Source organism: Athene noctua, chromosome 6 (genome assembly GCF_965140245.1).
Source record: "Athene noctua chromosome 6, bAthNoc1.hap1.1, whole genome shotgun sequence".
Taxonomy (NCBI): Eukaryota; Metazoa; Chordata; class Aves; order Strigiformes; family Strigidae; genus Athene; species Athene noctua.
In genome coordinates this window covers 49,864,770-49,875,778 of record NC_134042.1, presented here as the reverse complement: position 1 = coordinate 49,875,778, position 11,009 = coordinate 49,864,770, and the positions used below count along the sequence as shown (strand labels likewise).

Sequence of the window (11,009 nt, the reverse complement as noted above, 5' to 3'; positions counted from 1 at the left end):
AAAGATGCAGTTGAGGGAAGGAGGGAAGTAGGGGTTAGAGTGAGGGGAATCTGTTCCCCCTGTGACTCTGTACAGCAGTTTCCTCACCTCGCAGCAGGCCACGATCTGCTGAGTACCCACAGCTCTCCCATTCCTCGGGCAGGAAACAGGGTGCAGCGGAATCACACAGCCGTGGTGTTTGCTGCGGCTGGTTTTGTTCCTGGGCAGCTGTGCACTGCACGCGGAGGGCAAGCAGCCTGCGCAGGCCGCCCTGCTGCCCAGCTGAGGGGCCGGGCTCCCTGTGGAGACGCCGGGCTCCCTGTGAGATGCCATCCCCTGCACTGCAGCAGGGGGAAGCAGTGCCTCTCCCTCCCGTCCCCGGGGTGAGGCTGGGAGGGGGATTTACCAGAGAAAGGAGTCACCCAAGCTGCCCCGCAGCCATTCCCTGCCGCCCCCACCGCCCGTGAGGAACATGGCGGGGGAGGCGGGAGGGCAGCGCCGTGTGAGGCGCAGAAAGCGGCGCTCCCCATTGGCCGAACCCGGTGTCCACCAACCCCACAACTCGAAGCTCTATAGGCTGTTCGTCCCCGCTGAGTCCGCCCCCAGCTCGGCCCCGCCCCGCCCCGAGGAGCCCGCAGGGCCCTCCTTTCTGCGCACGCGCAGTGAGCGCGAGGGGGGGGCGGGGGGGAACGCATGCGCAAGGCTTGGGGGCGGGGCCAGCAGTGACGTCTGCAGGGGCACGCTCGCTGGCGCGGGAAGGCGGAAGCGCGCGCGGTGCGGCGGGACAAGATGGCGGCCGCCGGGCGGCTGTGCCCGCTGCTGTGCCTGGCGCTGGCGGTCGGCGCGGCCGCGCTGGGCAAGCAGAGCCCAGTGAAGGTCCTATCGGACGGCATGTGGCGGGAGCTGCTGCAGGGCGAGTGGATGGTGGAGTTGTGAGTCGGGAGGGGGTCTCTTGGGCTGCTGGGGCCCGGCGGGTGTGGGGGGGGGTGTCTCTTAGCGGCCCACTCGGAGGCCGCGGGGCCTGATCGGTGTCGTGTAGTGACGGATTTGTGCTGCCTGCAGCTATGCCCCGTGGTGTCCCGCCTGCCAGAATCTGCAGCCCGAGTGGGAGAAGTTTGCCGAGTGGGGCGAGGACCTGGAGGTGAAGATCGCCAAAGTGGATGTCACGGAGCAGCCGGGTGAGGGTCTGATGGGGGGGGGTGTTGTGCGCTCCTAACGCCTTCCCCGTGGCTTCGGGCTTCTGAACGCTCGGGAGAAAATACTCTGTGCAAGTGTATGTACTTTTAGGAAATAAGCAGAATTAATAGGAAATAATAAAGCTCTTTTATTAGTCTCTACCTAAGGTAGATTTCTGTATGTAGACTAAATGCTTTAGTCTTTCTTAATAGTTAAAGAATACAAGAAGATTTCTCTAGGGAAAGATTTGGAAGGTTTCAAGGAGATTTTTGGCCGTACTTTTAAAGTATCATACAGAGCAAAGATGGGGTTCCAGCCTTCCCTGTAGTATCTCCATTTATTGGCAAAAGGGAGTGCAGACAGCCTGATATCCCTTAGCTGAAGCTCACCTCTCTGAATTGCCCTTATGTCTGTATGGGATTTGTAAAAATTACCTTCTCCATGCTGATACTTATATCTCAAGTCACGTAAGAACTTTTGAACCTGCCTCACTTGGATTATTTTTTTGCAAGCACTGGAGGTTGCAGGTCATGGGGAAAAAGGAGAGCATCTCTGAAGAGCTACAGCCAAAATAGTCAAGTAGAACAGTTATCCCCAAACATCTCTTTTTCCCCTGCGAGAAACTTTCTTGTTCTTTGTTCATGGACCTTTTCTTTTAGACTCTGTGCAGTACTTGTGCATATCAAAGTTTCTGTTTGATTGCAGTTAAAATGCGATACCTGGGGAAGCAGCTGGTTTTATTTTGGTGTGTAATAAAATTTCTTGCGTGTTCCTACACGAGTGCTCTACTATTCTGAAAATAACTATTTTTTTACAGGATTAAGTGGACGATTTATCATAACAGCTCTTCCTACCATCTATCAGTAAGTATGCAATGCAGCAGGATTATTTGGAGAAGAGTGGACATTTTTTTTCCATTTTTGGGGGGCAGATGAATGAGATTAACCATGCACTTTAAGAATGTGTGTTACTTCACGCCAAGACAACCACTGTCTTACTCGCTGTGACCTTACAGTACTGTCGGTTGATGATTTTTTTTTTCCCTTCAGGCCTTATTTATTCTGTCTTTTCATGGGTGCTTCTGTTTTGCAATCTTTTCTCTGTGGGTTGATCTCAATGCAGTCGTGTGACAAGTGCATTAGAAAGATCATTATCTTTTTGTGGAATTGCAACCTGAACCTTGCCAAGATACACGTGGAGTCAAGATGCTAGAAATAGTTGTAGTCAAGTTTTTTGGAGAACATTTTAGAGCCGATATTGTTTAAAGCAAAATAAAAAAAAAATAAAGGTAGGGTGATGGGTGGGAAGATGTTGAATGGAAATAAATGGTGCCTGCTTGGACTGTTTAAAATAAAGGACTTTTTTTGGTTTACAGCTGTAAAGATGGAGAGTTCAGGAGATACCAGGGTGCAAGAACTAAAACTGATTTCATAAATTTCATCAGTGAGCAGGAATGGAAATCCATTGAACCAGTCTCATCATGGTTTGGTCCTTCCTCTTTCCTGTAAGTTTCGGTAGGATTTTTGTAAATATTTGACAGCAAATTGTTATACTTCAGGGACATGCTGGGACAGGTCCTTAGGTGTGCCACATCTGGTGCTGCTTCCTCATTAACAGCTCAGGCAGTGGCTCTCTGAGAAGTTTGTGAACGTGCTGGGTGGGTGGTCATGCCTCCTCCATCAGCTGTGAGAGGATTGTCTGCACGAGCATAGCAGAGATGTCCTGGGCAAGGTTTGCTTCAAGGCTTCAAATAGTTGTGGGTAGCTGTGTTGTTTTACTAAACTCCTGTAGGTAACTCACTGACACTTGAAGTTTTTTTGCTTATACGGCAGTAAGATGTTTTGCCTAGATAAACTCTAGGAAAGTAGCAATAAAATAACTTTCAGCGGCATAGTTGTAAAGTATGGACTGGCTATTTAAGAAGACGCATCTGTAGGAAGGGTAAAAAAAGTGGAAGGGTGAAAATTGATTCATTAAGGAAGAGTGGGGAGGGTCCTTAATCTGAGAAGAAACACTGTCTTTGGGATTCTTTCTAGTTTTGTGGCTTTGCAGTGCTTTCAATTGTTGCTGTTTGTGTTCTGTGGTGGTTTCAGAGTAGTTGAGTAACTGAGTGGTAAAGTATGTTGGAGACACCATTAGTTGAGGCAAATAAACCCAATTGCTCATGGTTTTTCTTCTGTTACGTAGTGATAGCTGAAACACCTCTATGCTAAGTGCTGTAGCAGTGCTCAGTTTATGAAGTGTTATGCTAGACTGAAATTTTACATTTCTTGTGGCTCTTCTAGGAAATTCAGCGTTGTTACTTTGTCTACTCTCAGTGCTATTTGAATCTTCAAACTGTGTGCTTGGTCTAGAAAGTATTAGCACACACCAAGGGATGTGTCAAATGGGACACTAATTTTAGGATTAATAAGTTTTCTATTACAAGTGTACATGACCAGCTCTATTTTTTGAGTGTACTGAAACAGTATGCAGTGCTTCTTCTATGGATCTCTCATTAGCAACTTAGGTTGACATAATGTTTCTAATTCTTGTTTCCTTTAAAGACAGTGAATATTTAATGCTAAGTCTCACGGTAGCAGGGAATTGTCAGAATTGGCAGGATATACATGGCAGAAAGCCTGGTCTTTTTCACTTGTATGTAAAATACGGCTCAGTTTCAGTGTCTGAAGAGCTCCAAGTTCTTCAGTAACCTGATTTTTTTTTTTTAATAGGTTATCTCCAGATGCTTAATTCTTAAGATCTTGAGAGTTCAGCTAACTTCTCATAGACTCTTGGCTCAAGTACTACTTAGAACATACACAAAAGTAACTGAAATTCGTATATCAGCAGATCCAAGTCAAGGCAATTGGTGATTTTGTAGTTGTCCTTATGTGGAATGTTATACAAGCTGATGTTGGTACTGAAGGTAGCCTCATGGGAAAGACAAAACAGAAGGTACAGTAGTTAGAACGGAAACCAGAAATGAGCAGAAAGTTGTTCAGCATGGGGCTAAATAATGACCAGTCAGGCAAATCAGAATATAAAGGTATGTGACTGACTTAAAGATATTTTCAGTTATTTTTTCTCTGCTTTGTTTCAGGATGAGCAGTATGTCAGCTTTGTTTCAGTTGTCAATGTGGATCAGGGTATGTGCTTAGACCTCTTCTTTTATTAAGATAAAATAATCTTAATAAACATGATATTCAGCTGTTCTTGAAATGATTCTCTTGTCTTTTATTCCAGCACTGCCATGGTTATTTAACAGAAAAAGTTGGGATACCAGTCTGGGGTTCATATGCTGTTTTTGCATTGGCAACTCTGTTCTCTGGACTGATTCTGGGACTTGTAAGTGAAGCACTTGAAACAGATTGGCTCGTGGCTACTGTGTATTATACTAATACCTTCTGTGCCTCAGTATTTAATAGTCAGACCAGTTGTTCTTGGGGTCCCCAGCCCGCTGAGCTGAAAGGGGTGGGGAGGAGCAGAATGAAGCCCCCATAATCCACAGGGAAATAATTAGTGACCTGCTGCACTACTTAGAGATACAGTGATCTGTGGGGTTGGGTGGGATCCAGCCAAGGGTGCTGAGTGAGCTGGTGGAAGTGCTCACCAAGCCACTTTCCATCATTTATCAGCAGTCCTGGCTCACTGGGGAAGTCCCAGGTGACTGGAGGTTGGGAAATGTGACACCCAGCTATGAGAAGGGCTGGAAAGAGGATCTGGAGAACTCCAGGCCTGTCAGCCTCACCTTGGTGCTGGGAAAGGTTGTGGAGCAGATCATCCTGAGTGCCACCACACGGCACGTATGGGACAGCCAGGTGATCTGGCCTAGTCAGCCATGGGTTTATGAAAGGCAGGTCCTGCTTGACTAACCTGACCTCCTTCTACAGCAGGGTGACCTGCTTAGGGGATGAGGGAAAGGCTGTGGGTGTTTTCTTGTTGGGTTAAAAACTGGCTGATGGTCAGGCCCAGAGAGTGATGGTGAATGGAGTTAAAGCCTGTTGGTGGCTGGTCACAAGTGGTGTTCTCCAGGGCTCAGTACTGGGGCCAGTTCTGTTTAATATCTTTATCAACTATTTAATTACTTGAGCGTGTCCAGAGAAGGGCAATGAAGCTGGTGCAGGGTCTGGAGCACAGGTCTGCTGGGGAGCGGCTGGGGGAACTGGGGGGGTTCAGTCTGGAGAAGAGGAGGCTGAGGGGAGACCTCCTGGCCCTCTGCAACTCCCTGCCAGGAGGGGGCAGAGAGGGGGGATGAGTCTCTGGAGCCAAGGAACAAGTGATAGGACAAGAGGAATCGCCCTCAAGTTGTGCCAGGAGTGGTTTAGATTGAATATTAGGAAAAATTTCTTCCCCAAAAGGGTTGTCAAGCACTGGAACAGGCTGCCCAGGGCAGTCAGTGGTGGAGTCCCCATCCCTGGAGGGATTTAAAAGACATGTAGGTGTGGCACTTAGGGACGTGGTTTAGTGGTGGACTTGGCAGTGCCAGGTTAACTGTTGAACTTGATCTTTTAAGAGTCTTTTCCATTCTGAATGAATCTTTGATTCTAATGTGCAGGATGTTTGGAGGCTTAAACTTGTCTGTCTTTGGTTTCAGATAATGGTGTTCTTGGCAGACTGTATCTGTCCATCCAAAAGGCACAGACCACCACAGTACCCTCATTCAAGTAAGCCTGCTGTATGCTTCTAAGTCAGTGAAGCTGTTTGGTGAATCTTATTTAATAAATACCAGTAGGTAACTTGTGTCTGCAGGATGTGAGATTTAGTGAAGAAGTTCACACTTGTGATTGCTGCTTTGCTTTACTTGCAGCTGTTTGCCCTTAGGCTTTGTAGTGGGTTTGTATTTAGCTGAAGCTAAACTATTACAGAACTTTTTTAGGAGATGTTTCTACAGCATTTTCATACCTGCAAGATAGGAAATTCCATATGTGCAGGGAGATGAGTTTTGACTGGAGCTCCCTGTTGCTAAACAGGGGGTTTGCATAAATTTTAGGAGCAAAGTGAAGATTAAAAGTGAATTTCCATTTCTGTGGATAGTAAGTGATTCTGTTTGGAGTTTGCCTCTGGACTTTTTATTAAGGTAGTCTTAAAAAGTCATGGAAGAAGATCTGAATGCTTGGTTTATGGTATGTAGGAGCATGACCTTTTTTTTTTTTTTAAAGCTGGGGGGTGTTACCTTGTCTAGGTAGTCTGTAATCTCTTAATAGTTGATCTGTGGGTAACTTCATGGTAGCAACAATTCTACCTAAGATAGAAGTTCAAGTGACTGATACTAGAAAGTGCTACCCGGATTAAATTCATTAAAATTCTGTGATAGTCTGTGATGTTAAAAAAAAAAATAATTATTTCACATGGTAATGGCATTTATTTGTGCATGCATGTTTTTCTTTTTCCTGAAGGAAAGCTAGCTCCAGAGTCAGCTCAGCTGCTGAAAAAGCTGGATGAAGAGCAAGAAGCAGATGAGGAAGATGTCTCAGATGATGAAATGGAGGGTAAAGAGCTGTCTAACAGAAGCTCGTCACCGAATGCTGTAAGGCAACGCCCAGTGACTGCTGCTTCTACAGTGGATAAATCTTAGCTGTATTTACATGCAGGATTAGTGTTTGAGTCACCAACTCGGAAGGAGATAAATGTCAAATCCTTCAGCTTGAAGAGAGGAATGACTCCTGTCATGGTAATATTGATGCATTTCATGAATTCAGAGAGGAAAAAAAAAAGGCATCTTTGGCATCAGGTATTCAAAACTAAAACATGCTGTTGCAAATCGCTGAAACTTCTCCTGCCTGTGTGCAGAGAAGTGCCAAGAAATAATTTATGTGGCTTCTTGAATGACTTGTTCTATAGGGATTTTTTTTTTTTTTTTTAACAGAATGTAAACCGGTGTACTTGTTGCATTAGGGAGCATTAGCAAGGAAAATGCACTAACCTGTTTGCTGTTAAAGCATTCAAAAAAGTTTCTCGGTGTAAATCTTATCTAGGTTGTGCTCTGAAGAAATGCTGAGGGGAAAAGTTCCTTCAGTTACGGGACATATTCCAGGCTTTTTATGTGACAAAAACTGCTTTCTGCTATGACAATGAGTGCTACAGACCCCCCCAATCTTTCTTCTTCCAAAGAGATGAGTTGCTGTCTTCAGAGGAACAGAAGCTGCTAGAGAGCTTGTCTTTGCCATACTCCCGGGTGGAGGCTGCCACAAGCACTCTGTGTAGTGTAGATTCTCTGGCTGACCAGAAACCGTGCTGTTTGCATCGATTTCTTCTAGAAAAGGCATTAGAAAACTATAGGAGCTTCTTGGCGAACTAATTCTGCCTAGAAATGATTACAAGTAGCACCGTGAAGTCTTGTTTGTCTCAGTGACTCCAGATGGGAATAGTTTACACGCAGGGTTCTCTGCTGAGTGCAAATCCTATCAGTTCATCCTGCTGGATGGCAGTAGGGCTCTGCTTATTTTTAATAGATTATCAGTGATTTCTTCTTGATCAAATTTCACTGCAAATCCAGACAGGCTGTACCTGGTCTGAAGCTGAAATAACTGCTTCGTAATTTCTTTTACAGAAAGTCATCTTTTCTGTTTTCACAAAACCATCTTGAAACAATTACCCTAATTCTTTCTTTAAAAAAGAACCCCTGTAGTCTGCTGTTTTCTGTATGGTATTTGTTTTCACTTTGTATAGAAATAAAAAGAATGCACATGCGCATTGGACCAGTGTTATCTTGCATCGCTTGTAAAGAATTTTCCATATTCTTTTAGTTAATTTCCAAAGTATTTGCAAGGGAAGGGTGAGCCTAATGCTGAGCACACTTAGGTTTTTTGACAAGCCTGTTTTTGCTGGATTTTTTTCTTTTTTTTCAGGAGGGCGGTTTTGTTTCTTTTAGTTCTTTTTTTTTTTTTTTTTTTATTGTTCGTGTGAGTGGGTTTGCAGGACTGGCAGTTGATAAATCTGTGTCAGTAGTAAACTTGGCTGTGAGTAATTAAGACCGCAAACAGAAACGTTCTTGGTATTTTTCACTGCAGCCTGACTCTCTAAAGCCAGGCTTTCCTAGTGATTATTAAGAGCAGCATCAGACAAGGAGCTCCTAATGAACTCTGGGATATGAAAGAAATACTGGGAAAAACAATATTCAGAGCTCTTGCAAGTGAACTGGCTTGTAAAGCTGTTAAGAATACACCGTGGTTTTTGTCAGTCTTGAACACTTTGTTTGTAAGCTGCATTTGAAGTATATCTGATAAGTCATAATTCATTCTCCATGTTATAAAAAAGTGATTCAGCTATTCAAATATCTGAGCGAATCTTCCAGCAAGGTCTTGGATGAGTAAGAATGAGTTATGTAGGATGTATGGAACTTCCTCCTTTGACTCTTTCTTTTTCTGAATATTGGTGCTCTGGAATGATTTATGACTTCAGTGCTGGATTATGTGTTAGGAAGATATAACTGATGCTTGAAAGGGTCCTTTTGGTTAAAATCTGAGTGTTCCTATCATTTTTAAACACCAAACTTTTCCTGGTGTTTAGATGAAGACCACTGTGTGCCGTAAATGCCCTTAAGGTGTTGGTCTTGTGGGATTGCCTTAAATTCTCTAAAAGTTAAGATCTTTGTCACTAGTAAAATAAAGCAATAAATCCCTGATACATGAAGGAGAACTAGTAGCACTGTGTTTGTTAAATGGTGTATTTCATTAGTTTGGAGAAGGCTTAACAAGACATGGGTCGTGGAAATGCTGTATGCTGTTGTTAGGGAAAAGTGCTGAATTGTTTTTAAAGCTGTTTTAAAATTGTTTAAATAAACTATATGGGCTAACTCCACTTGGAATATATTGAAATGTAGCTATTATAAATGCAGGGTTTTCTAAGTTTTAAGTTACTTTAAAACTGTGCAATATAGAAAGTATATACTGATAACTTGGCGAACTTTTAATTTTAAAAGAACAACCAACCTTTTCTTTTTTTTTTCATGCTGTACTTTTAGACTCCTGGTTTAACAAGAACTTCTAGCACTAATTTACCTTGTCTTTGCCTTCTGCACACCTACCTTTTCTTACTGCCTCCCTGCCTTAGGCAAGTAACCAAATTTCAGAACTGCCTCCTAGTCATAAGTGTTCCCAGTTGCTGGAATCCAGCCTCTGTGTGGCAGAGCTATGCTTGTGATTAGTGTCACTTCTGCAAGTTCTGTTTTGATTATCCATAGGCAGTTTGTGTTTGCTGATCTCTGTAAGTCGTACCGTTCATATTTTTAATAATGTTATGGTTTTGTCCTGTGAATATTTAAGTTTCTTGATATTTTTTTAAAAAAATTCTATATTCCAAAGATGTTTACTGAGGCTGAGTGAAGGTTGCAATGTAACAAATGTGTGTAAGAGCCTGTCCTTTGTGTGTATTGATGATGCTTGAATATCAGTTTTGTAAAAGTCAGACCGCCCTTCCCATGTCATCACCTTGACCGAGCATGTCCAGTTTCATTCCAGAAGGAATTAATTAACTGTAACAATACTTTTTTTTTTTTTAATGCTTCAGAGAGTCTTCAAGTAAAAAATAACCACCAGCTTTGGATTCCTGTGTTTTGTCTTTTTTCTTTTTTTTTAAGACAGTATCTTGCCGTTCAGCAATGAATCAAAATTGCAGCTATTTCCATGGAAGAAAACTTGTAACACTATAGCTAACAAACCGTTTGTGATAAGTCTTTTTGAAGAGACAGGTTTGAGTACTACTTCAAACTAAAGCTGCATTGAGGTACTTGTGGTTGTTTTTTTTTTAACTGGGACTGGCTTGTGTACCTCATGGTAACATGAGCTGACTACTTATCATTTTGGTTAAATGGTTTGTATGGTTTGGGAGGGAGCTTTCACACATACCAGGCGTAGACAGCAGCGGTAATAAAATGCGTCTTGTGTTGTAAAAAGAATGTGGGCTGGAGTTGACAAATGAGGTTTAAAATTCAGTTCTTTGTAACTTTTTTTCTGTATTTGCGTAAAACGCATGCAAATCATATTTCAGCTACAGATGGACTCCTCCCCTCTCCCACCCACCCGCTGTACATCAGATCTTAACAGCTGAAGGGGTCAAAATGGCTGAATTTATCTTGGAGTGGGAAGCTTAATTCAGAATTGTACGAGTTACAAAATGCGAGAGGCTTCTTGAGGAGGAAACAACTCCAGACAAGGTATGCTCAAAGCATTACTGAGTAGCAGCCAGCCCAGTGCAAAACTTGCCATTAGAGAGTCCGTCTTGCCCGTTCCCTCGCTCTTTCCTCTGTCTCAGGAGTGGGTGTTGAGAACGTGGCAGCTCTGCATGGCAGCTCTTGGTCTGAATGTGTGGAGTTTTCTGGGAATATTCTGGGAAAATATTCCTGCTGGGAAGGATCTGTAAGAGTAAGGAATAATGTATTGTCTGGGGAATGTGGATGCTGATACAAGCCTGACTTCCCTACTCTTTCACTCAGTATGTATAACAGAAAATAATAGCCAGTCCAAAAGAAAAAAACAAGCAAAAATGGTCAAACTGAAGTATATTAGTTAAAATTTTTGGAACTAACATGATGAAAAACAAAAAAGCAACTGTATGCTTAGCTGGCAACCTGTGTGCAAGGTTGCCAAAGTCAACCGTCGGTTTGGTTTTGAAATGAGTAGTTTCAATAAGTAATTCAGCAAGGTAAAGAAAAGCTGACCCGAGAGTGAATTCCACAGTATTAGCCAGCATAGCGGCCAGAAATAAAACTCAGGGAAGAGCCAAAAGGTGCTGCTGTTCAGGTCAAACCAAGAACTTCAGCTGCTAGAAACAAGGAGATAAGACAGCTGCAGGGCAAATTCCCTCTTCTTCAAAGCAAAGCAGCCTTAAAACACTGAAATAGTGCTATGGTGTCCTGAAATTTCTCCTTCCCC

The 11,009-nt window shown here is 43.4% G+C and overlaps 1 protein-coding gene across 2 annotated transcripts; it reads left to right on the top strand.

Moving 5' to 3' along the window:
- Positions 1-719: 719 nt before the first annotated feature.
- TMX1 (thioredoxin related transmembrane protein 1) lies at positions 720-9,681 on the top strand. Of its 2 annotated transcripts, none has more exons than XM_074908968.1 (8): positions 720-911; positions 1,042-1,157; positions 1,973-2,018; positions 2,531-2,659; positions 4,238-4,283; positions 4,381-4,482; positions 5,732-5,801; positions 6,534-9,681. In XM_074908968.1, the coding sequence occupies exons 1-8, from the start codon at positions 769-771 to the stop codon at positions 6,710-6,712; spliced, it is 831 nt and encodes a 276-aa protein (XP_074765069.1). In that variant the 5' UTR covers positions 720-768; the 3' UTR covers positions 6,713-9,681. The 2 variants fall into 2 exon arrangements, with proteins under 2 accessions (XP_074765069.1, XP_074765070.1); XM_074908969.1 differs by having other exon boundaries at positions 5,732-5,809; positions 6,539-9,681.
- The last annotated feature ends 1,328 nt before the right edge of the window (positions 9,682-11,009 follow it).